The sequence below is a fragment of the Abramis brama genome (assembly GCF_963993115.1).
Source record: "Abramis brama genome assembly, chromosome: 19".
NCBI lineage: Eukaryota > Metazoa > Chordata > Actinopteri > Cypriniformes > Leuciscidae > Abramis > Abramis brama.
Genome location: NC_139981.1, coordinates 27,816,604 through 27,844,289, shown reverse-complemented (window position 1 = coordinate 27,844,289; position 27,686 = coordinate 27,816,604). Strand labels below are relative to the sequence as shown.

The window sequence follows — 27,686 nt, the reverse complement described above, 5'->3', positions numbered from 1 at the left end:
AGATTTACATCAGATCAGATGAACAGCCGACATATTCTCACTGAATATGAAAGTGTTCTGACTGATGAATGTGCTTTGGAGTGTAAAGCATCTTCTCAGCCATAAGCTGGAGGATCCACCAACAGCTGTACCCAGTATCTCACCACAGTGATGAACCGATCAGCACGTGATCAGCATTGTGCGTAGAAGAGTGCTGTGGAGGAGGGATGCTCAAGAAAACAGAGCGCTCCCACAGTTGTCATGGAAACCGCATCAGTCTCCTTTGCTTGTGCAGTCTAAAAACAGACCAGCCACTCTAGGTTATTAGGTCACGTTAAGAACATGTGACGCCTGGAGGTAAGGAACAAACCTGTTTCTGAGCATCCAAGAGACAATCATAAGGGTTTATTGAACAAAAAGCTATTGTTTTGTAGATTAAGCACACAAAAAGAAAGCGAGGTAGACTCCTGAGATCCAGTGTGGGGAGACAGCTGTCTCTGTTGCCCTGGGCTCAGACAACCATCATTATTCTGAACACATCAGTCAGAAGATTAGAACATATGACACATTAACTCCCTGTGCAGGCAAATCAATTCCAAAACATCCAACGAACAAAGCATGAGTATTGTATTCATTTATTTGGTGTGCATGTGGCATCATATGAATAGGTTTTTTCTCTCTATTTTTTTTTTTGTTAATAAATTTGGTAGAAAGGTATTTTTCTGTACAAAAGTTGAGCAGTAGTTGATTTCATTCATAAACATCACACGTAATAAAGCACTTCACTCCGTTTTAACTGGCAGTATATCATGTAATTATCCACCACACACAAAATAAAAATAACAAAAGCTTTAGAAAAAAAACAAGTAAGGCTTGTAATAAATGCAAATATTACATATTCACTCTTAATATTACACAATATTTTAAAAAAAGTATTAAGACAAAACATGAACGTTTTTAAGGACTTGGAGAATAATGTGGCAGGTTCTGAAATGAAAGAGAAAAACAATCCTTTTTTTCATATTCACTGTTGCAACGCAGAACCTGTCGTCAGAAGGACTTCTGGACATTCAGCTCAAACAGGAGGTGAAACACTTCAGAACAGCATCCCTGTGACAATGAAAAGACATTTGTTTATGGCTGACGGCTCAACAGAGTATTATATCTGGGTGGGGGCTCACAGCAAAATCCACAGAAACAGATGGATAATGAAAATACTATGATGAAAATCATACTTAATCCTAAATAAACCGATAGCTTGCTGTTAATGTGGTTTATTACCTCAACATTCAATTTAATTCTTTGTTCTAAAAAAGGCTTGTTTTTTTCCTTTGTTGTGACTGGGTGGAGCTCTTGCATATTTTATTATGTTTTGGTGGGAATACATTGCATGAAAAGAAGCGAATCAATCTCATTTTCCAGGTATGGAGTACGTTTTATAAATAATGATGATTGTAATGTACTTTTCAGGGTATTCATTTTCCTAAAGATCATTTTATTAGGCTAGTTTTGTCTAGCAAAAAAAAAAAAAAACCTTAAATGTTTCATTCAGAGAGTATGATTCTCTGATATTTCACGTCTCAGATTAAAACTTCTGTTACAAGAAGTTGGTAAATTCAATTAATTTCAAACCTCCTAAAGGCTGGCCCACACTAAAAGATTTTAAGGGCCAGATTGACTAAACAGGGCAAAATTAGCGTGAGAGCGCAGATGTGAGTGGTAAGTTCTGTGTGATCTACTGACGTGACGACACGTAAATTAAAGAACACAGACGCAGCCGTTTCATTTCCAATACTGACCAACACAATCTACCAGGAGCAGCTGAAAACTGGCGTCTGGTTTAAGCCATGCTTTTTCTGAGTTAAATAATGGCGCAAATCCTAGTAAATTGACTAGCGCAAACCTTAGTAAATCACCTTGCATGATTCAATTACTCTCCTCTCATAAATGTTGCGTCTGAAAGGGAAATCCTACAAATGCCTATGCAATAAGGTCAGCCGCAAAAATAACCCTGTCCACGGCTTTTTAGTGCACATTTTTCCACTGCGCGTCTTTAGTAAATCCTGACAGTCGTTTTTTTTAACGCCAAAATAGGGTTTACGCTGGCGTAAACTGTTAGTAAATCTGGCCCTTAAAATCTTATCAGATTTTCAAAATGTAAGAGACCACAAACACGATGATAAAAAAAACACATAGATTTAACAGTTTTGTTCTTAAAGTGTGGAATGCCACGATGTGACCAAGACAGCACAACACACACTAACAGATTCCACTCACAAACAACCAGAGTCCCGCCTGGGAAATCTAGCAAATGGAAATCTCTCGCGGTCAAACGTGACTTTCGAATAAACAAACATTGCAGACGACAGGCAAGAATAAATGGCGCTTTGGATGAAGTTGTGTTATTTTTCCGTCAGCTCATTTTCTGATTGGAAATTGTTTCGTTCCACGTGAAAATCTACATAGTGTGGTTGCCTTAAGCCGGGCTCAGTACAGGAGTTTCAGGCCGATTAATGCCAGAAAACAATGGGCATGAATGAAGGGCATTGATCGGTTCCGTCATTTGGCCCAGGTTATCTGTTAATGTGAGGCGTTTACAGATCAAATCTTAAACCTCTCGACCTGTTTGCGGACACATCGGGGCCGCCCCGACAATAGGATTTTAAATTTGGGATGATTACGACTATGATTACAATGAGAGACAAGTCTACAAGGAGACGGAAGTGATGGAACTTTTGAAATGGCGACTGCGAAACAACAAGCAGTCGTACGGGTCCGGTGGACAACAGAGATTAAGAAAACACGTTAAACAACACGACTGCCTCTATAATGTCTCCTCATATAATGTCTAAAGCAAGTTGTCGCTAGTGTTAATTTTGTCAGCTATTTTTGCGTCTTAGTCCTTGTGCCAAATGTACTTTTTAGTTTTTATCATATTTATTCAACCTTGCCCTGTTTTCATTGTCACGTTTTAGTCAATGAAAACTTAAGTCATATTTTCGTCATGCTGCATAATGGTTAAATTTATAATAGGCTAAGGATTTTTTTGCTTAAAATTATAATCCCAACAATTGTTGTCATTTGAGAAATTTATATTTGCATTTCATCAGAATTTTTGCACTTTCATACAAGTACAAATCTAGAGTGTCTCATATAGTCTCATCATTTCTCATAGAACTCATATGCATGGTTTATTTTACCTAATCTAGTTTCCGGATTTTTTTTATAATTTTTCTCTACATTATGAAAACAAGACATTTCTCTCAAAAATTTAAACGGTGAAATTTCTCATAATTCCAAATTACATTACTGTTTTTTTATTTAAAAAAATATATATATATAAAAAAAACATTTAAAGCTGCGTACAGTAGGTGAATTTATTAATATAGTTCATAGTTCATATAGTATATATTCATTCATGTTTGGAATTATTACTGAAGGTTTGATCGCAGTTTTAGTCTGGCTGAATGACACTTTCATATAGGCAGAATATCTCAAGTGGAGATCGCTAAACTCCAGCTTACACGTTTGTCTGTTTTTTTTTATGCTTTCAGATCATCCACGCTTCTTCAGCAGTGTAGAGAGAGAGCAACACATTGTTGCCAGATTGCAAATATTAAGTAAAACATCGGGTAGAAAATGTGTCCTTTTAACAGAAAAGCTCTGTTTGGGGATTTATATTCTTGAAATCTGGCAATCACAAGCATGAAAGCTCGTAGCGGCTTGTTAAACAGTTTTTAAACAGGTTTTAATAATGCTTTTATTTTTTAACTACATTTTAGTCTCGTCTTTTATCGTCAATGATATTGCATGTTGATATAGTCACAGTTATCGTTTAATGACGTTGGCGTCGTCTCGTCATAGTCATGGAAGAAAAGGTTATCAACGAATATTTTTCGTCATGATTTCGTTAACGAAATTAACACTAGTTGCCGCGACACAGTATCCATTTTGTTTACATCCGCTTCCCCCTTGAGCTGCTAAATCTGGCATGATAATCTCAAGAAAATCTTGTAGTGTGTGATGAGCCACGATTTTCAAATCTTGTAGAGTGAAAGAAGAAAATCTGTGAAGATTCTCCTTATGTGATTTCACAGTCGGTTAAGATTAATTTTTTTTGCTGTATTTTATTTTTAGAGTAATTACTATACTGGCAGTTTGGTTGAAAATGCTGGTTCTCTCCGATTAGAAAAAAGAGCAATTAAATAATAAATATTGAGATACTGAAAAAATTAGGATGAAAAATATTTGTATCTATATCGCCCAGCCCTGATATGGAGCTAAAAGATGAGGTAACCATCACGGTCTCCAAGGCAACAGCAGAACAAGGTCACGGTGCCTTCCTTGCCTCAGCCTCCGCCTCTGTCACCCTCTCCAAATGTGTTGCTATGCAGACTTTGTCATGCTCAAAATTCACAGGAAGTGGAGGAGGTGTGAAAGCAGTCAAGGTTAAAAGGAAGAGTATAGAATCAGAGAGAGACTGAAATAAGGAGACTGACGAACGTTTGCATTACACGCACCCACGCGGCGATCAGGAGAGCATTTAGTGTTTAGCCTTAAAAGCACTGCACATACAGCACATAAATAAATGATGATTAACTCCCCCTGTTTTCTGATGAAATATCGGCGCAACGTATGCCCCGGCTTTCCAGCACAGCGGGTGGATTTCCGTCAAAACAAAAAGCTGAATAAGCCATAACTTGTGGGGGGGCTAACATTAAGGGCTAAAACAAAAGCAGAGACATTAAGGGATTATTATTAGCATATTATTTCCAAAAATACAAACAATTTATGTTTTTACTTGACACATAAGGAGATAACAGAGGAGGAGGGGTAGATATTAGGGCTGGATCTCGTTATTTGTCAGCTTTTTTGATAGTATTTGATTAATATATTTTGTTTTTAAAATCGGGGGAAACATCATTTCAAGAGGCACCTATCTGCCAAGATTCTTTACTTAAAGCCCTTATGTATAAAGAATTATAGAGGTATTTATAATGTACATTATAATACATGATATATTTTCATAAATAATTGCAACCAAAGTTAAAATGCATTATAATATTTGCAGATTCTGAAATTGGTTGTTTGTCGTTTTAATTCATTATACTTTCTAAAGGTGTGTTCAATGAATAGATAAGTATTATAATAACTGTGGTTACAATTATTCATGAGACCATACAATGCATTATAAGGTGCATTACAAGGCATAATTACTGCATTAAAAATACATAAAAAAACATTAAATATATAAAAAATGCCACGCAGAGCCTTTTTGAGGGATGTACTGTAAATCATATAATTATAGTTTTGAATTGATTGAAATAGACAGTCTGATTCAAGGAAATGAATCAAACCTACTAATTTGTACTGTATATTTATTTTTTTGAAGAATGTTGGGATCCAAACTTCATTGACTTTCATTGTATGGAAAAAAGACGAAAGTCATACGTTTGAAAAAACATGAGGGAAAACTACGTTTAAATCACTAATAAACCATCTTAACACTCGTATTCGAGAGACAAAAAAACAAACAATCAAACTAACCTAATGACATGGTCTCTAGAAATCTTAATGGCTCAAAAAGTGCATTAAAATATTGGATTGTGGAAATGCATCAAGCTCATGAAAAAACATGTGCACAGCCCAATGTTCAAAACAGAGATCGGTGGGATAAACAGCTCATGACGTGGAGCCTGCTCATACTAATCCAGTAAAAACAATGAAAAGAGCCCTAACACACAGTTTTAAGCCACTCAAAAACAGCATTACTGAGCTTGATGAAGGGTGCGGCTGTTTCTCAGAAAACAATCAATAATGAAACAATGGTGAGAGGGCTTCTAAAGATGAACCAGCTACAGATAAATGGAAAGATGAGTCAAGGGTTTGGTCTGAAAATGAAACAAAAGCAGCAGGTGGAATACAGAGGAATTGTTTTTCTCTTTCAAGAGGTTCTTGAAGCAGGGAGGGTGTCAGGTTGTGTGTGTGTGTGTGTGTGTGTGTGTGGGGGGGGGGGTCCTGGCTGTCAGAATCCATCAGAAACACCTCTGGCAGGAGAGAAGGGGGGTTGCCGGGTTCAGCAAGGGATGCAAAACGTTTTAACGATTCTTTTGTATTTGGAGATCCAATAATGCTCAAGATTCCAGCGAATGAGGCGACCGCCCGTCCTAGAATGTATTGTGTGTGTCGTAAGTTGTTTACGTTGCCTTCTTGTTTATGATAGTTAGTTTAGAGTTATCATAAGCTAGATTGCATTTTGTTGTTCATTTCTTTTGAACCTCCCCTTTTTTTAGGGTTTTCACTTAAATCTTCTGGATGCCTTTTTTGCCTAAAATGATTTTAATATCTGTAAACAGAGTCTGATTCCAAAATAAAGAGTCTGTTGTAATTTACACACTCTCACGTCGTTCATTGTAACACACAAAGAGAAATTCTGTAGAACGTTCATGCTGCTCTTTTCCATTGAACAAAAGCTTACAGTGCATGTTATATTTCAAGGCTTTGAAAACAATATGCTAGCTTTTTGATGAAGAGACCAAAATTCATTATGCACTGATTAGGGGTGGGCGGTACACCGGTGTCATAGTCATCACCGGTGTGACATTGCGCCACGACATGGATTTTCTAATACCGTCAATACCGTAATAAATCAATTATGTTCCTTGAACGGCTGCATTTACATTAGGGCTGTAGTCAACCAAAGAAATGCTTAGTCGACCAAAGTCCTGTCCTGCACAACGATTTAGTCGACTAAAAAAAATAAAAATAAAAAATAAAAATAAAAAAAAGACGCGATGTTTTGCATTTTGATTGAACATTTATTAAACAATTGTCAGAGCATTTATAAAACAACAACGAAAAAACGTTTTTGTTTTTGTTTTATTGACACCTGGGATCCCCCGCGAAACGGTTCTCATTCGCGCTTGAATAAGGCCGGCGACACACTGGCTGCTGGCGTGAGAGTCTCAGCTGCGTTGGGTGTCTGTTTTTATTTCGGCTCCCATGTTAAAAGGTTGGAGTTTGCACACTGCCTGCGTGAGACACGCGTCTCAGGCGCGGCTCGAGCCACGCGGAAAACGCGTGCATGCTAGAAATAGAACCGACGCCTGAGTGTTCCTGCAACAAGAGTGTTCTCTGGCTAGAGCGCAGAACAGCGGAGTTGAAACCGAAGTGCATGCCTGAGCTTGTATTGCTGCTGTTGCTTTGACATTGTGGAAAATAGAATAAACAAAATGTATTAGACTTTTTACCCGTTATTATCAATCTAAATTAATCTCGTTTTTAATTTAGGCAAACTTAATTTCGTTTTTTCTTTATTTAAATTTCGTTTTTCTTTATTTAAATTTCATTTTTTCTTTATTTAAATTTCGTTTTTCTTTATTTAAATTCCGTTTTTCTTTATTTAAATTTCATTTTTTCTGTATTTAAATTTCGTTTTTTTCTTTATTTAAATTTCGTTTCTTTATTTAAATTTCGTTTTTTCTTTATTTAAATTTAGTTTTTCTTTAGGCCTATTTAAATTTCGTTTTTCTTTATTTAAATTTCGTTTTTCTTTATTTAAATTTCATTTTTTCTGTATTTAAATTTCGTTTTTTTCTTTATTTAAATTTCGTTTTTCTTTATTTAAATTTCGTTTTTCTTTATTTAAATCTACCCTTTACTGTGTCAGTAATTTGTTAGTCAGAAAAATATTAGACTACCTTAAAAGTATTGCTTAATTAACAGACTGTGTGCGTTTTATATCACTAGTGCAGTGTCCGTTCTCGGAGAATATAGCCGCCCTGCTCGCGTGAGGTGCGCCGCTTCCCGCTCGCGCTGTTCTGTAGTTTACTATTAATTCTGAACGTGTCGCGTCTCGCGTGTCTGTCTATATTGCACCAAATGCGACACTGCACTCCCTTGTGAAGTCGATTGGATGAACGGTTCTCGAAATAATCAAAATGCAAACGGACAGACAGACACATAGAGATTACTACCTATATTCCTTACTGAGCACGAAGCAGCAGTGCAGCCAGCCACAGGTGCGGTTCCCGAGTGTTCTACGTGGTGCGCTAAACTGTGGCGCTGTTACAAAATAGCCTAAATTAAAGCATTTAAAGTTGTGGATAAAACATAGGCTAATTATATTTAGAATACAGTAATATATAACTGCTTATAAAGGAATAAATATCAAGGAGTAAATCAATGAAAATTTCTTTATTGGTGAAAAAAAAAAGTTATACCGTGATATTATACCGCCACCGTTCAAAAGATGAAAAATACCGTGATATTAATTTTAGGTCATATCGCCCACCCCTAGCACTGATACATTTCCCCTCCACTGAAGTTGGACTACTTTAACGGTCCATTTATGGTGCTTTTTTCTGCCCTTTTAGAAGTTTGAAACCCTATTTGCTTCAATGTATGGAAAAGAGCAGCTCAAACATTCTTCCAAGATAAAGCACACTTTCACAAGGTGAGAGCCTGTACATTCTTTAATCAGTCTCAGTAAGTTGCCACAAAAAAAAAGCTTCAAACGTAGAAACAGAAGCAAAACGACTTTAAGGCATTAGATAAAGAACTTTATCAGGCTCAAGATGAAAAACAAGCAGCCATTTGCATGGCCCTGCGAGAGCAATACGCTCCAGTAGGGGATTAGTGCCATATGGTGAAGGCCAACAGCCGAAAGGCCATGAGTAAATAACAACATGTTTTCATTCAGGGAATTCAGCTCCCCATGTGTACACAACCCAATCCCACCCAACAAACATGAACCGAGAGAGAGAGGGTGTCACAGTCTGACATGCTGCCATTTGAAGACAAACTTCTGACTTCCACTGAAGTTAACTGGGATTTGAACTGGCATTTGAGCTAATCTAGTTGATTAGCTGACTTACGGTTAACTTCAGTATTGCACATCACAAGTAAAGCCTAGGTTATATCAGGTTTAACTAGATGCTTCTGTGCAACTTATTTACCAGTAGACTGTAACACACTTTGCAAACATAGCTCATCCAATCAGATTTCAGTGTAGGACATATCTATTCTATAAATTAATAAAACAATCTAAAATAAAATAAATGAAATTAAAATAGAATTTTATATCAAACTGATTTAGATCAAATGTAGTCGAAATTGGACGTAAATATGAAACATTAAGATGTGAGGAGGTATTTACTTACCGTGCAAATGGAATGTAGGAGATACTGTACCTAAAAAAACACATACAAAAATGCACAGTGTTAATACCTAATGTCCCATTAAAGGCTTAGAATAGATTCATAAACAAAATGATCTGAAAATAAGAGTAAATCCATAAGTACGTCAGTTACAGCTTGCTTTTAAAGTAATTAAATGATGTAACAGTAGATGTGCTTACATTGAGCTCATTAAAGTGTTTTTGAAAGAAGACACTTATGCTCACAAATGCTGCATTTATTTGACCAAAAATACAGTAAAAACATTATTATTGTGAAATATTATAACTGTTTTCTATTTGATTTAGCAGCTGGGCCAATCAGACACACAATTAATTCTTTATATTTAATAAATAATTCAACAGACCAATAACCCAACAACAAAACTAAGTGCCAAGATGCTCCTGAGCTAAATGTTTCTCTTATTTTTGATCTCCCCCATTCATTTTTAATGAATGGTCATTTTTGACCAATATAAGCTCAGCCTCAGATCAACCACAATCAGTCAGTCAAAAAGGCTGAATAGAATAATTGGTGATAATATAGCATAATGAGAGATTTATAAGCAAATTTTTTTTTGACAAATAACACAAGTGTGGCTTTGTGCCATTTTGATAAAAAAAGCATTCTAAAACAAACTAAAACTAAAAAATACCCCGCACACACTTTTTTTTTTTTGGTAAAAAAATACCACAATTCTCACAAAAATTTGGTTAAGTCTTGGTTACGTAGGTATACCCTGGGTGAGTAAAGCCAGTAAGTTTTAGTCCAATATAATTACATTAACTACAATTTTCGGGAAAAAGGAAATCCTCTCCCGGTCAAAATAACCCAAACACAACATAAGGGTTAAATAAAACTTTTTTATTTAACGAGTTTAAGAGTATTGATTCTGCAGTCACTACTTGCAAAACAAAGTCTCTTGAATGATGTGATCAGCTACATTCTCTGTGTAGTACTGTACCTAATGAACAGGTTCATTGATTGAATATTAATTCTGCTACATCAAGTTAATTTTGATCCAAAACTGATCCAAATATGTATCGTGAATTATAACAAGTTTTAATTAATTATTCAAATTTCATTGAGCTAATTTGCTACATTGAATATATTTTGAAATGTAATTTATTCTAGTAAAGGGAAAGCTGAATTCTCAGCATCATTACTCCAGACTTCAGTGTCACATGATCCATCAGAAATCATTCTAATATGCTGATTTTAAGCTCAAAAGAACTTTCTTCTAATTATTATTATCAATGTTAAGAACATATGTGCTGCTTCTTATTTAAATGTTTAAATGAAAATGTGATACATTTTTCAGGATTCTTTGATGAATGGGAGTTTAAAAGAAAAGCATGTATTATTAATTTCTTTAAAAAACACGCGCACACGCGTGAATGCATTTTAGACTGTATAATATTAAAATACAAAGGACACCGTATACAGTCTGCTGTATGCTTAGCCTAATGTTTCAACCAGTTCTAAAAAAAAAATGATTAGGGATTTGTTACACATAACTGACTTCAAATGAAATGCTAATGTGCTGACAGCTTCTCAGACATGTCTAGCATGAAGGAATCTTTCTTTCCTATTTCTCAGTATCCTCTGACCTCATACATGTGGTTCAAGAGGTTGCCAGAGTGATCGCTGTCAGAGGAAGGCTGTGTCAGTGTGAAAGAAGAGAATGTCCTCACAGTGAAACTGACGGTAATTACATGGCTAATAAAACCTGCCCTATTGACGCATGCAAAACTGGACACACACACACACACACACACACACACACACACACACACACACACACACACACACACACACACACACACACACACACACACACACACACACACACACACACACACACACACACACACACACACACACACACACACACACAGTGTTCTCTCTATCAAACCATAGCCTATTGCTGTGTAAAACAATTAATAGATAATTTTCATTGCCAATTAAGTTAAATTACTGAACTTAAATATACAAGCTTGATAAAAATGATCATTCTAGAAGAAAATTTCAGATGGCATTTAGAGGCTTTTGCATCTGAACTCTTCATATATATATGCTTCAATGTCCTAGGCCTTTATAAACTTTTCTTAAACTTTCATGCAAAGCTTTGTCAAATCAACACTTAGTTTGTTTTGAAGAACTTTTCTAGATCTAACTGAGAGAAACCATGCCGTTTCTCGTGACAAAGTTAGACGTTTGGGTTTAATGTAGCAAATGAAAATCCCATTCTTTTCTTGTCGTGTGGAGTTTGCAGCGGACTCGTGAAGCATTGAGCCCCGTCCACCTGCTTCCGCACCTGTGCACTGCTCGAGGTCAAGACACGCTTAGAGGATCAGATTATTTCTGCTTCCCAGTTCCACTTAGCTGCTTTAGTGGCATGGGAATACTGCCCATCTGCCCATCTCTACCTTATATTCTGGGCAGCGAATAGCCTTTAAGAGGTCTTCAAGTGTGAATAAACTTAAAGGTGTCAAAGGGTCAAAGATGAGTGGGTTGTGATGTCACTACATTGACATGGCTCTTGAATATTAATTAGCTCGTGCTGCACGCAATCAGGAATTTTGCGTATGAGGGTGAAAGATTTACACACGCAGATTTCACAACAGGTTCAATTTGGTCACACGTATATGCCGTGTTGCCCAACAGAAAACTGCTTGGTTTGAAAGTAACGTGTGTGCGAATTGTGCTTCATACATCGCTACACTATTGACAACAACTTTTTTGTCATTGAAATGTAGTTACTGTTGCCTTAGCATACACCACAAATAATTATAAAATGCTTGCATTCTTTAGTTTGTTTCTTGGAAAATGGTGCTCATAAAGACTAAAGTAAACACATTTTGTCATCACAACAATTACCTATATAATCACTCGTCTCATTTGTCACATCACTCACCCTGATCATGGGTCTATTTTTGGCCCATTTTCTCACCTTGCCAAGTACTCAACCCCCTGCCTCTAAATCTGCTGCCAGACATTGATGACAAACGGCACACATGGTTTAATGAACAGGTAATCAGCCTACACTAGTTGAGATGCCCCGGCAGAAAGGTTCCAGAGAAGAGCTCACAGCACTACCAAAAATGCTCAGGTCTTTAGCTAGAGGGATTTAGCACTTTTGCCTAGTAGTTTTCCAGATTCCAGGCACATTCATGACACACATGTACATGTAACACAACCATACAGTCACACAAATATCATGAGAAACTTTCTCTTGAGATGAAAGGTTAGCAGGCTGGGCTTGTGGATGTTCATGAGGGAAGTACTGTATGACATGCAGATGCCAATAAGTCTGAAATGTGTTTTTTGTCTCTCCTACCTTTAATGTGCAGAATCAATTAGAATTAAAACCATTATATTAAAATTGATTATTTCATAGGCTTACTTCTGAAAGAGTGTACGGTAAATGCTTTAAAAATGGTTTTCTTCTTGTAAGATCCATCTGACATGTCTATGTCTTCAACAACTTGTTTTGGGGTGGGATCTCTAATTATTGAGGAAATTACTACTTTTAACAATGAAAATCCATCCATCCATCCATAAAGGGATAGTTCACCCAACAATGACAATTCCGTCATCATTTACTCACCCTCTTGTTGTTCCAAACCTGTATGAGTTTCTTTCTCCTGTTGAACACAAAATAAGATAATCTGAAGAATGTTGGTAATCAAACAGTTGATGGTAGCCATTGACTGTCAACTGTCTGGTAATTAACATTCTTCAAAATATCTTCTTTTTAGTATAAAGAAGAAATAAACTCATACATGCAGGTTTGGAAATACATAAGGGAGAGTAAATGATGAAAGAATTGTAATTTTTGGGTGAACTAACTCTTTAATGCTTTATCACATTAAAAACTCAATGTTTATTTTATTTTGTTAATTTTAAAGGCCAATTCACACTGTACCGACAGACGCAGACCAGTAGCAACAGACTTTGTCAAGTTTTGTTGGATCAGTGTTGTCCCTGTTGGCATTGGTCGCCACTTGTTTTTGCCGATTTAACATGTTGAGTCATGGAATATTTGAGAAGTGATGTCCTGTAATCTGATGATTGCCCACATTGGTGCAGTGTGAATTGGACTTTAAGGTTTTATCAAGACAACATTCCAAGTTTGTCTCTGAAAATATCAGTTCCACTGATAACACACACAAAAAAAATGTAAAGAAAACACAAATCTGAAGTCTCTGACAAAAATAAAAAAAAAGAGAGAGAGAAATAAAAGTGTTTATGATATTTGTTTCAAACAATAATCATTTTATTATTTGAAACAAACGTTTTTTAAAGGATGGTTGACAGATGCCTATCACCTACCATGTCATGGCCAAGAATTGCAAAATGCAGAAAATGATCGCCAGACCCTTTTTGTTCCACTGCAGGGAGAAAAAAATATGAGTAATGACCATTTTCTCAAGTGAATAGCACATTAATTATCAGCAATAAACCTCTTTTGTATGAAGCTTACCCAAAACACTGCGCATAATGTCAACACAAGGAATAACTGGGGGAAGAGCAAACACAAGGTAAGAGACTGTGATCAAATACCCATGAGGCATAGCAAAAAGAATTTTAATAGATATATATATATATACTTGCATTACAAGTGGAAACAATGACCTATTAAAGGGCACCTATTATGCAAAATTCACTTTTACATGGCGTTTGAACATAAATGTGTGTGTACAAATGTATCAACAGTTCGTGCTCCAGCTTACAGTCTCCGGTGCGATAGGCCTAATGTTACTGATCACAGCAGAAATGAAAGTGAGAGCACTTCACCGCACTTCATGACAGCTCATTGAGACGTTTTACAGATATAAAGTTTACCAGTTTATTAAGCACCCGCTGAAAAGGTGAACTGTATATTTGTTTACTGTTTTGTGTACTTCTCTGTGTATGTTGATGATAATGAAAGGGAGAGAGGGAGAGTTTATGGATAAGATTTTAATATGCACTTCTTATACTGTGTTTATTCAGCTCTTACAGTGATTCTCTGGAGTAAACCTAATGCTTCATCTTTTGTGTGATGTACAATAAACTTCATTAAACTCATCAGTATATTTTTGGCCATCATTCGGACGTGGTCCGCAACAACAGGCTTGTACTAATAGTGGATAAAAGCAAGATGAAAAATCAGTTATAACCGTAATTAAACTAGACTATATCTGTTCTATCTCCATACAGCATATAGTCTCTGGCTCTGTGGGCATTATTGTCCGACTCCGAGTCGAAATGAACACTGCTACTGAGAGTTTCTGTTTTGATATTATCATTCTGTGAGATGAGATTGTCCTGCCACTGAGCAAGAGCTTGTGAGGCTCCGCCCTCTGTGCCGGCAGCAGCAGCTCATTTGCATTTAAAAGGATACACACTAAAATGGTGAGTTTTTTCTGAGCCCCAAAAAGTGACAATTTAAACATGCTTTAAAAAATTATCTGTGGGGTATTTTGAGCTAAAACTTCACATACACACTCTGGGGACATCAGAGACTTATTTTACATCTTGTGAAAGGGGGCATAATAGGTGCCCTTTAACAGCTGAAGAGGTAAACAATATAGGAATAACCCAGATAATATTATATTTGTGAAATGAGTCAAATATGAGTCATTATTCTCTTCATAGTTTGCGGTAATTCAGAGTAATTAAATAGCTAGTGAAGCACTTCATATTTTAAATCTATAATGAGAATTACAATAATAATAAAAAACATTTTAAGAAGGTCTAAGGGCCCTTTCACACCTGAAATTCCGCACCAAGGTCCGAACCAGAGTTCATGTTTTGATACATTGTATACATTTGATTAGTTTTGGTTTGGTTTCACATTGCAATTATGCGAGCGCACTAAAGAACTTTTCATGACGTACTTGCGTCCTGTCGTCATCATCTATATGGGCTGCATATTGACATTGATTGGTTTGAAAACGGACGTGCGTCTGACGTCAGCGTGTTGTCAATTCGGCGCGTAACTCTGACAAGAATGAATGAACAGACGCATATCGTTGCCACTATACTGTTATTATTACGGCATTATGACCTGGAGCACCAACTACACTCGAGGCTAGTTCAAATTCGCCAAATGAACGTCCTCGTTGTACGAACATTTTATCATCGCTGGCAGGACGCAGGACAAGTGCGTGCGTGTGTGTGTGTGTGTGTGTGCACGCAAATCAGCTGGAAGAAACGCTGTGGGCAGGACTGACAGATCTGCACATAAATATTCTTCTTCAGTTGTTTAGGCTACGCGGGAACCACCGGAACTTCCTGTAAATGGTCCGAAAGTCCGAACCATATAGAAAATGCTTTCACACTAGAAACGAACCAAACCTTTGAACAGTTTGATCCGGACCGAGACTACCTCTTTTCGTCGGACCAAATTTCGTCTGTTTGGTCCGGACCGTGGTCCGGGGGAGGTTTCATACCTGTAATTTTGATTCGGACCAAACTGAAAAGTCCGAAAGTCCGGACCAAACAAGGTAGGTGTGAAAGGGCCCTAAGACTCCACACAGTGCCAATCATACTTCAGCGCAGAAATATGTAACAATCATTTGATAGTCTAGTTACAACAGCTTTATATCGTGCTGTGCTTGAGTGAGTGACTTGAGTGTGAACAGATTCAGACCAAATCAGATTATAACAGAAAGTGATTTTCTACAGCAGTCCTTTGAATCTCTTAATGCCTCGTAGTCCCCTTAAGACCATCCAGATTTGTGACTGTCAAAGGCTGAAGCATTCCTTTAGCACTGCTAACCTGCATGTGCATATCTGTAATGTCCCAAGCAAGCCGTTTCCTATGTGTATATGCTAGTTTCATATCTCTTGTCTTATATGTATATGGCTGACGCAATCAATCATACAGTTTAACACTCATTATATAAAAATATTTAAATCACCCTTTTTTAAAAATGTTTCGTTTGAAAAGTGTGCTTGTGCGATTTTTTCTTAAACCCATTTCACTTGGTTTGACACTTTGTTATCTAATACAATGTCAAGGTAAAAAGAACATGAGGAGAATATCTAATAAGGATGAGTCAACTGTTCAGCTATAAGGTTAAATGTGCCTTTCCAAAATGTCTTTTCTCATTATCTCTCCAGTGCTGACGCAGTGTGGTGTGTGCCAGAGGCTCTTTCTTACCAGCATCATAATGGTGGCTATAAGCCTGGTGGGCTCAAACATACGCTTCAGCTGTTTAAATGGACCCATCAGAAAACAGGTGCTGTGGAAAAACAGTGACATAGAATGAGTTCAATTCACAAGAGGGCACATGTATCCATCACTCACAGTAACACTAAAAGTGCATTAATAACTTCCAAAAGCAAAATAATTTGTTGAGTTTCTTGATATTTATACATTTCCTCCAAAACGACATAAATGTGTAATTTTAACATTACTTTGACCAAACAATTTCTATAGCCAACCAGACTGACAATGTTTAATTTCATTTTTGTTCTACTTTTCTAGATACCGACTGCTTACTACACAATAATGACTGTTCTGTCTGTCTATGCTATTGTGTATCACACTGAGCTTTTTAGATACAGATTTCAACAGTAGTAAAAAGTTTACTGGGAAAAGTCCAACCCAGGCTCACTGGAAAAACATGTCTGTGGCGGCATTTCTGCAAAATGATAATATGTTGCGTCATGCACGTTTTGCGTGCAATACTTTCAAAGTTAACTTTTAACTGCGCAAAAAAAAAAAAAAATCTGTTTTATCCGAAACAGATGAAAATGAATCCGATAAATTGTTTTAATACCTTGGTCGTAACATAATTAGGATGGAAACGACACTTTTAAGTTTGACCGTATTTTTCGTTTTCGGTCAAATTGCCTTTTGAATGGGAGTGCTTGGGGCACTACTATGATAGCATCAAAAATCGCTATTTTTAAAACACTAAGAAGGCTCGACACAACATGAAACTTTGCTCAAAGTATCACCAGGGGCTCTACACATGAACTCGAGCATTGAGAACAGTGTTTGTGTACACAGAGTTCAGTAAAAAGAAAGATTTTGAACAACTCATTGTTTGCGAAGTTTGCCTCGGGTAACAAAAAGACCCTAGGTTGCATTTTGGCGAGAGTTACCCTTTAATAAAAGCAAATGTAGCATAAAAACACATTTTGACAAAAATTAAACTTTACAACTCGAAGACATTTTAGACATGATTAAAACTGTAAAGGATGCATAATCTAATGTCTAGAAAATGTAACAGGCAAATTTAAGACACATTAGAATCATTGTGATATTCATGTTGCTTAATTTTAGTACCACAAGCAAATTTTTAGCCATTACAAAAATTTTAATCTCCTGACCTTAGAAAAGCAAAATCTTATTGATATTCATTTGAGTGACAGGAAGACACCAACTGCACAAATTAGCATAATTCCTAAATCCATACCGCTCTTTTATTAATTTATGGTGCAAGACATCAGCCAAATCAGTTAGCATTGCAATGACGCAGAAGGGGGTGCAGGCTCACTGAGAGTAGATGGACTGTGCTCAGGTCTCAGGGGGCTGAACCCATCTACCCTGCATTACTCAAGCAACCTTAACCAGGACATTCATTAGATCACAGAAACACTAATGCATGAGCCAGCCATGATGTCATCCTCTCTCCTATGAGAAAGGGCATCTAGGGCGACCATAATCTGACATTTTCTAACGTTTTAAAGAAAGAAACAGGGCTTGCTCACTTGCTTCTCCTTTAATCTACATTATGAGTTACTTCAAGCTAAACGCAAAGAATGAAAATACTCATATGATAAGATTCAAATGATCTAAACTTGTCAAAACATGCCCAGGTAATATTTCAAAAGTAATAACAACAAACTTTAATTCAGATCAACAGGTCTTTTGGATGTAAATGCAGAGCTGTAAATAAATATCATGATCTGAATCATCTTTTCAGTCTGGGTCACAGCCTTTAAATGAAGTTTCCTGATGCTACCAGTTAATGTCATCCCTGTACGTTTCCAAACCGCTACCATGACCAGAACCAATGTTGTGTGTATTTAAAGCAGGTAACCCAGACAGCATGACCTGTCACACTAAAGACTTGACCTCTGTAGCTCTGACTCAGGACAAATCTCTGAATAAAGACAGAGTCTGGTTACTAATCAAACTAGACTGGATTTTAACTCAAGTGGCCGAATGGCTCAGTTTAATGATTTCTTACAGAGTTAAGACCTTCAAAGTAAAAAGCAATCTTCGGATATGCAGAGGTGCAGTATGGGAGAATGCCAGGGGAATTCTTCTGGGTCATTTTTACATCTCACTGCCCTGGTTACTAACTGGGTCTCTTCCTTCTTCCTACATCATGATTGGAAATAGCTGACCGCAACACCAATGTCATGCTTTTCTGGAATTTTAGCTACATTATACACATCTTACACCCAGAACATTACAGTATTTCACCCTAAACTCAAAAGCAAAAAAAAAAAAAAAAAAGATAGAGAGAGAGAGGGAAAAAAAGAAATTAAATGTACGTTGAAACTTTTTTTCTTCAAAATTAACAATTTAAATGAGTCAATACATCAATCTTTCTTCCAACACGCGTTTCTGCTTTACTCTGATACACTATGGTAAGCCTAATATAAGCACTTATATTTTACACTGCGCAGGATGGTTTTCATGGGAAATTGCATACTTGTCACTCGCCAGTGCGTGACTTATCATATATATATATATATATATATATATATATATATATATATATAAATAGAGAGAAGTTGCTCCGGCTACTTTGACACGTGTATGGTGTGGGAGTGACAGGGTATAAAAACAAACAAAAAATAAACTAATAAAAAAAGTTTACTCTGAGCAGAATCAGTATTTTAACGTTTCTATTCATGTGTTCCTTCTGTAACATTATAGTTTGATTAGAAAAAATACTTGCAAAAACCTCATTCAAGTTCCACCTGCCTCAGGGAATGAAGTCCTGCACACATTTTGGAGACTGTCTCTGGTTGTTTGCAGTGCAAGGGTAAATAAAAAACTAGCTCTTTGAATAAGTACAGTGTTTTATTTATTCAAACACAATGTGTGTAAAGGCAATTTTTTTATGTATTTGAGGAGCTGAGTAGCGTGTCTTAGTCTGGTATTCGCCATCTAGTCATAGCCAATACAGCATGTGCGTAACACTTTGTCTTTTATAACACAAGTTTTTTGACAATATTATATATTATTATATAATATATTAAATGACAGTAAAAACTGAGCGGCCACATATCTACAATAACATTTGTAACATGTAAGTTGATAAAACTTAATGCGATGCACTTACAGCCTCAGATGCGACCATTCTACTGACAAAAGTCAATTAATAATATAACACACGTAAGTGTCTGACCATACATAGCCACACTACTACTTTGACCCAATCATAAAAAAAAAGAAAAAGATTCCTATTTATTTCCTAAATAGAGGCGGTTCTTCAATAACCTGCGATTTTCGCTGATTTCAAAACACACCACGCTGGATATAACCTGCCATGGTAACATATCCTGAGGAGAGGCATAGGTTAGTCGTCACAACAAGCGAGAAAGGTTGACGTGCACTAAATCCCCAAATCACCCATTTTAAAAAAACGCAGAAGAGGAGAGTCTGCTGGCAAAAAGAGACTGCGACACAGAGCTTGTAATAAAACAGGAATAAACATTGGCTTGGCTTTCAGAGATGACAAGAACTGAGGGATTTGAAATGTTGTAAAAGCGACGCGGAGATGGCGTTTATTACTCAACAGGCGAGTAAGATATTTTATTGATCAGATAAATTGCCATATGTAGCTCTCTAACAGAGTTGATTGCAAAGCATTATCTATTGCAAAGTGTCGTTTTATTATGGGTTGTTGTAGAGCTGTGTTGGAATTTATTTTTAAGGAAGTACCATGTCTATTAATAGGTAACGCTACAGTAACGTCTTCAGCTAGTCAGCTTGAGATCCTTTCCTTCTAAACTGGTTATTTCTCTTAAGCCTAGTAATGAATGTTTTATGAGCAGTAGGATAATCTCTCTCATTTTTTTTTTGGATAAAGAGCCATATTCATCCGCAGTCAAGCAGAGCCGAATCATAACCAAAACAATGTTCTTCTGCAAAATGCATGCAGTTGTTTTGTTAACCGCTAGAGGGCCAAAAGTTACATAGCGTACATTCAATTATATTATTATAATATTTGATTTTTTATTCATGATGGCCATGGTATGGACTATCATCAGCAGCAGGATACATCTGGCCTTGATGTCTTCATGCAAGAAGACCTGGTTTCTTTCTCAATGCGTTATATCTTTCCTGTAATTAATACAAGTAATAAAAAGTTGGTGACACCTGTACTAAACAAAATATTGCACTCATTCCAGACACTGTTCAGCCTGCTGGTGATTTCAGAGAACCAGACAGACCTGTTTCAGTCTTTGGGAAGACAACATCTTGCCACATGGCAACTTAACAACATTGTAAGAGGAGGAGAACAAACTTCTAAGCCCAACTGAAAAGACAATGCATGTCGATGGGAGCCAAAGAACATTTTTGAAGGGAAGTTACAAGCGTCTAACTTGAAAAAAAAAAAAAAAAAAAGTGTTTAAACCATACCAAATGCACTCTTTTACAGGACTAATCCTCTCAGCCTCTTTATGCAATCATGCCTCCCACTGATATGTAACAGAAACATGGACAGATTCCTGAGGTCCAGGTTCATTTTAGGACAACTGTGGCTACTTTGGGTCAGTGGCAGTTGATGACTTGGTCTTCTGCTAACAGAATATGAAAAAAAAAAAAAAAAAAAAGAACGGGGCAGCTTCTATAGCTGATCTAAGCAACGCAAGCAATCGCTAAGAGATCATGCATAATTCACTTTTCACAAACAGGATAGAGCATAGAGCCTAAAAAGGTTTTTTTGTTGTTGCACCAAATGGTCTGTGAAAGACGGTGCTGAAACTTCAGGAAATAACAAATGAGCTGTTACTTTCAAAATTTTGGTAACACTTTACAACAAGGTTCCATTAGTTAATGTTAGTTAATGCATTGAGTATGAAATATGAAATTAACTGTTCATTGTAAGTTCATGTCAGATTGGGCTCATTAAATAATAAATGAACAGATATAACATTTGATTTTAATAATGTATTAGTAAATGTTGAGACTAGCATGAACTAAGATTAATAAATGTTTTAGAAGTATTTTTCATTGTTGGTTCATGTTAACTAATGTTAACAAATAGAAATGTAAAGTATTGCCATCATTTTATGAGGGGTGCAATTTATTGATTTTTCTGATTTTGATTTATTTATTTATTTATTTTTACAAAAATTGAGACCTGTCTAAACACAGTTAAAAATCAGGATTAGAGAATCTCACTACTAACAGCAAGGTCATGGGTTTGATTATGAATTGGTAAAAATGTATAATTTGAATGCAGTCTAAGTCACTTTGGATAAAAGTATCTGCTAAATGCATAGGGTTGAGAGACTATTGCAACTTCTGTTTCATGCTGACTTTAATTTCTTCATGCCTTCATCGCATTCAGCATATTAGAGCTGGGCAATAATACAGTTTAGATTTTGCAACAATAAAGCAATCAAGCATTTTATAGATGTGCTATATAGTATGTATTGCCCTACAAAAGTATACTGCATGTATGCAATACTATCCAATTTTATATAAAGAGCTGTGCGATAAGTAACAGTTACATTTTGCAGTGAAATAAAAAAAAATCAGGCAGTTAAGACTTGCTTTACAGTAGATATTGCTTTAAATGAGTATACTTTATGCATGCGGAAAAAAGGGTAACAGGACTGCAGATTTAACCAAAAATAAGCGGTCACTCAATAGCGGCTGAACAGTTTGGGACCAAATGTTGTGGTTATTGATAAACATTCCCATAAATTAAAGATGTGATTGCTACATTAATCTTGGATAGTTTGAATGGCTGAACCTGCTTGTCAACATTAAAATGTAATGTCTGCAAAACTATTTATTTATTAATAAAATGTCACTATTTGTTAATTTTATGTTAGATAATAGTTTATGTAACATACCTAATCATCAACTGTGTCATCGTATGCATGTCCTATACGCAGCCATAATTACACTTACCTTGAAATCGCTGCAACATTTCCCAGGGTGTAGAATACAGCAAACAGTTTAATGCCAGCTTTAGGCAAGAAAAGGAGTGCAGTTCCCTGTTTCAGAAGATGTAATGTGGCTTGTCAGTCCATTTCCAAACATTTCAATCAAACAAAATGTCTTGTCTGTTATAAAATAAAATCATTCTGATGTACAAACTCTCAAACTCAGAGTTTGTATATGAACACATTAAACAGTTGTGCCACCTAGTGGTGTTACAATGCTTTGGCATAGAGCAGGGTTCACCAATCTCGGTCCTGGAGGGCCGCTGTCCTGCAGAGTTTAGCTCCAACCAGCTCCAACACACCTGTTTGAAAGTTTCTAGTATGCCTAGTGAGACCTTGATTAGCTGGTTCAGGTGTGTTTAATTGGGGTTGGAGCTAAACTCTGCAGGACAGCGGCCCTCCAGGACCGAGATTGGTGAACCCTGGCATAGAGCACTACATAAAAATACAGAGTGGGCCCAAAAAGTGTTAGGACACTTAATTACACTTAAAACTGCATGAATGTTGTTGCATCAGATAACAAAATATCACACAAAGTGGCATGCTAAATGATTCTCAAGCTTTTATTAGAAGTAACTTGTTGTCCATGTTTGCAATGACTTGTCTAGAAACAGGAGTCAAGGATTTTTTGTGGATTTATGATTCATACAGCTTGGTATAGACCTTATGCACCAGAGAAACAAGGGCGCCACCATCTTTAGAATATTGCCTTTTAACTTCCGTTTTTGCGGTCGCTCTATATATTTCTATGGCATTGCTGTCCAGGAGTAATTCACTTTTGAAGTTGATTTACCTAATGTAAAGTTAACAAAAGTTATCATGAGGATTGTGATGTTTAAATCAGATGTCTTAACAAATGTCAGTAGACCGGGAAGATTTTAAAACAAGACTTTCATTCATAAATACGCAAGATCCCTATGAAAATACAGACCGGAAGTCAAAAGACAACGAGCGCAGCGCTGAGAATGGGCGGGGCTACATAAGGTCTATATTGTACAGCACTCTACTTGTAGTTTATGGTCGCTGCTGTAGCTGTTATCAGTAAAAGTGTTATCACTCTACTGTGGCCAGACCACATACAAACTGAAAGTAGGAACAGGGTGGCGTCATTAGGGCATTCACCCATTTGTGATCATGTTTTTACATGTGTTGCATTGCATGAAATGCAAGAACCAATGGTGTTTTGCTGTCAGTTACCTTTTTTGTGTGTGTAAGAAACCAAAATCTTAGCAGTTATTCAAATTATTCAAACTTCTCAAATATTATTTATGACCAGGTATTTACAAACTTGCCTCAACTCGCCTTAAACTCAAGCGTGAATGAGATTTGTTGGGAAGATTAGCTTTTAGACAGGCATAGTGGACATGTCTTTATAGACTACTTTAATGGTGTGTTTTTTTTTGTTCTTTTTGGAGCTTGGCAGTACAAATAATAACCATCCAATTTTGTTGTTTGGAAAAGAAGAAAAAAAAAGAAAATAAATTGGGGTTGAAAAGCCATGAGGGTGAGAAAATGAATTTCATTAGGGTGAACTATTCTTTAAAAGGGACACATCATGAAAATCTGACTTTTTCCGTGTTTAAGTGCTATAATAGGGTCTCCTGTGCATCTACCAACCCTGGAAACGTGAAAAGTGACAACCCAGTAACTTTGTTTTGGTAAGCCTTTCTCTGCAAGCGTGTCAAAAAATAAGCCAATCAGATTTCGCTCCCCTTCTGATGTAGGAAGGGGATCTTATTATAACACTATTTGACCAAAAAAAATGACACAGCTGTCTTATAAAGACCTCAGTGAACTGTGTCAAACTGTGTAAAACTTAAACATGACGGTACATGCAAGTCGATGAGATTAATTAATGATTAACTCCACAACAACTACATCCATGTATCCACTAACTATTCAGAAACGTCCATGTGCGTCTAAAAGTTGCTCTTCCTGAGTCTCTCCATAAGGCTGCACTCCACTACGGGTTATTTCTGAGATTTTGGATGAGTGAGATTATTTGCGTGTTTTGTTATTGTATCCGAAGCTCGTGTAAGTATTGTCCCACTTCTGAACGGGAAGGGGAGCAACAGCTCATTTGCATTTAAGGGGACACGCACGTTTTTGTTTTACACCCAAAAAGGGGCAACTTTGACAAGCTATAATAAATGATCTGGGGGGTATTTTGAGCTGAAATTTCACAGACACATTCTGGGGACACCATAGATTTATATTACATCTTGTGAAAAGGGGGCATAATGTCACCTTTAAAGACTAAGGAAACAACAAATGACCGTGGGTCTTGGAAATCAACTAGGCCAATATGAGAGCATAGCAGATGAAAGAACAAATTACTGGAGAGATAAAGACCTTAATGGGGAAATAATGAGAAAAATTAACTCACAAGTATTGAGCACAAGATCCCTGATGCGAAACAAATGACGAACCACTTCACCCGTGTGCTGAAACTGAGTGTTGTGCTGTCCAGGATCTACAGAGAAGAATCACAGGATGTCACATGGTTCATAATGCCCCTCCAACAAAGACCAAAAGATCATGCTTTTAGCATGCTGACTGCATCTAATTCATTAAAATACCACTGTGACCCACAGGAAGAACAAGACAGGAATAAAACGTGCTATTGTTCTTGCTTTTCCATATAAATGGACACATGCATGCCATGTATCAAACTGATTAACAGGATTTACATAATTGAATAACTACAAAGAACACATCACTGCATTTTTACTGTTACAGGATGTTTTCATAGTATGAAGTTTAATCATGGTTTCATCAATGAAAATGTGATTACTCATTATATGAACACTTTTTAAAACACTACTGTATGTACCTAGTTGCATTTAAAAGGACAAAACAACTATAAAGAGGGTTAGCAACTGTTTATAACCCAGTGTCAGATATTTCAGATTGGCTTGCAAGAATAAAACAACATCCGGAGGTCATGACCTTACCTCACATGATCCTTTCCCTCAGGAAGCATGTAAAATCAGCAGTGTTATATCATTATCACATAAACATTTGCAAACAAATAACGTTAGGTGCAGCAGTAATGTTCAAAAAAGAGCAACATTACAATGTCGTCACTGTATGTAGACAAATACCCCTTACAAAAATGTACTCTGGTATCAATTAATATGATTTGTTATAGCATGGTGATATCGTGTTGTTGTTATTTTTTAACTCTGTAACGTTAATGATGGTAATGCCATACTACCATATCGTCTTCTTTGAAGGACACTAGAGTATCATGTTATATGGATATGGTAATCATTCACGTCTGCATCATAGTTAAAGTTAAAAATACCAACGCTGTCAAGTTAACGTTACAGTACTAGACAAACTCTGTGGGGCCTCTCGATTACAGACGTAGAAGAACTACAAATAAACACACGTTTAACGTTAACGTAGTCTAATACCTGAGCTGTAAGTCCCACTTCTTCATTCTCCTCTCGACCACTTAATACACGACGCAACTTGTCCATCGTTGCTCGTCAGGTGAAATATTGTTCAGTTGAAATTATCCAACACTTCCTCGAAGTTCAGCAGTGACACAAATCAGACGTTACTTTTCCCCACCCATATTCCGTGAGCTCCGCCCTTCATCGCACTTCTGACTGATATGGTTGGGCGTGCTATAATGAGTGACTTCTAAATTACCCAATCGTAGACAGATTTGGAAGATCGATAGCCAATCCTGATACAGAAGGCGGGCATTGCAAAAATGTAGGTGGAACGTGCATGCGCAGATTTTATCATTCTCTCTATCGCTTTTTTTTGACATGCTCGCGCAGTGGTCTCAAACTCAAGGGTTTAGTCCCAACCAACTCACCTGCTTGAAAGTTTCTAGTAATCCTGAAGACCTTGATTAGCTGGATCAGGTGTTTAATTAGGCTTGGAGGGAGGGAGCTAAACCAAAGAACCAAAAACCTGGCTATACGACTTTGGCTAAACCCTTCAGGAACTGAGTTTGAAACCGCTGTATACATTTTAAAATCGAACAATTACTCAATTTAATTGCTTCCAATTTTGTACCGTTTGTTTTTTTACTCCAGTCGTCAGGATGGAGAAAGTAGGTATATGGTGTCTTTCTTTTTTTATTCTTTCACTTTAAAAAGCTCACGACACATTTGTAAGGGAATCATTGGGAATCAGATATTTGTAAATGGACACACGACTTGAAAATATCCCTTCCACGACCATGTTATGAATATGTTTAATGCAGAACGACTGGTCAGTTGCACACAGTCTAGTCTAACCATATACATTTCAAGAAATGACATGGTCCACATTTAAGACCACATTCATGGTCCATGCCTATATCACACAATACAATTGACACCAGTTTGATCACATTTTTAAGTATTTTCTTTCTTTAACCTATTGTATTTTTTTTTGTAGGCCTATGCAAGCCAACAAAAAAGTAATTATTTCTTTAGCAAGGACAGATCTTAATACATTTGCTGTTTAGTAGGTATCACTAGTCACTAGTAAACTGTGTAGTTTAGTTTAGCTAGTAGAACCACTGATGCACTGACATAAACCTGTTCCTGGGTTTTGTCAAAAAAAAAAAAAAAAAAAAAAAAATTCTAAAGCTTCAGATTTCACATGTAAAAAAATTAATCACATCAGCAAAATATTTAGTGTTTGGCTGAAGGACCTCACAGACCAGAATGTGTTTCTCTGATTAAAAGGACGGTTCACCCAAAATTTTAATTAAAAACTAAAATTCTGTCATCGTTTACTCACCCACATGTTGCTCCAAGTTTGCGTTTCCCAAAAGCATCAGCTAACTATGGTCGCAAGTCCCGTCGTTATCAGCCTAGTTTAACGAGGCGGTGTTTCCCGAAACCACGAAACCATAGTTCCAAGGAACATTCGCAGTGTCGTTGGAAGGACAAGTCTAGACCTGTGGTTAGATGCATAGTTTCATGGTTGCATGACATATGGCTCAATAAGTCCTTATCTTGAGCCAAATAAGCAAGCTATATATAATCTATATATTTTATTTAGAATACATAATGTCATGTTTGTCAAGAGATTGACAACGTGCTTTAGTAAGAACGAGCATATGACAAAATAACTGAGAAAAATGAGAAATAGTCCTCAGATACCATGTCCGTAATTTATAGCAAAACATTTAGCATTAATTCGATCTCAAATAGATTAATTAAAAAGTTATAACTGCTACCATCAACTGTAGATTACCAACATTCTTCGAAATATCTTCTTTCAACAGAAGAAAGAAACTCATACAGTTTTGGAACAACTTGAGGGTGAGTAAATGATGACAAAATTTTCATTTTTGGGTGAACAAACATTTTTGGGATAGTTCACCCAAAAATGGAAAATTTGTCATCAGAGCTTCTTTTTGGAAAAGGTGTTGAT

The 27,686-nt window shown here is 36.6% G+C and overlaps 1 protein-coding gene across 1 annotated transcript; it reads right to left on the bottom strand.

Annotated features, from left to right (window-relative positions):
- Nucleotides 1-598: 598 nt before the first annotated feature.
- Nucleotides 599-25,907, bottom strand: sft2d1 (SFT2 domain containing 1). Its single transcript, XM_084093106.1, has 8 exons — nt 25,718-25,907; nt 24,685-24,771; nt 22,264-22,349; nt 16,309-16,390; nt 13,642-13,677; nt 13,491-13,549; nt 9,141-9,170; nt 599-1,089 (listed from the first exon to the last, which is right to left on the bottom strand). Exons 1-8 carry the CDS (start codon nt 25,781-25,783, stop codon nt 1,050-1,052), a joined length of 486 nt encoding a protein of 161 aa, XP_083949232.1. The 5' UTR covers nt 25,784-25,907; the 3' UTR covers nt 599-1,049.
- Nucleotides 25,908-27,686: the final 1,779 nt, after the last annotated feature.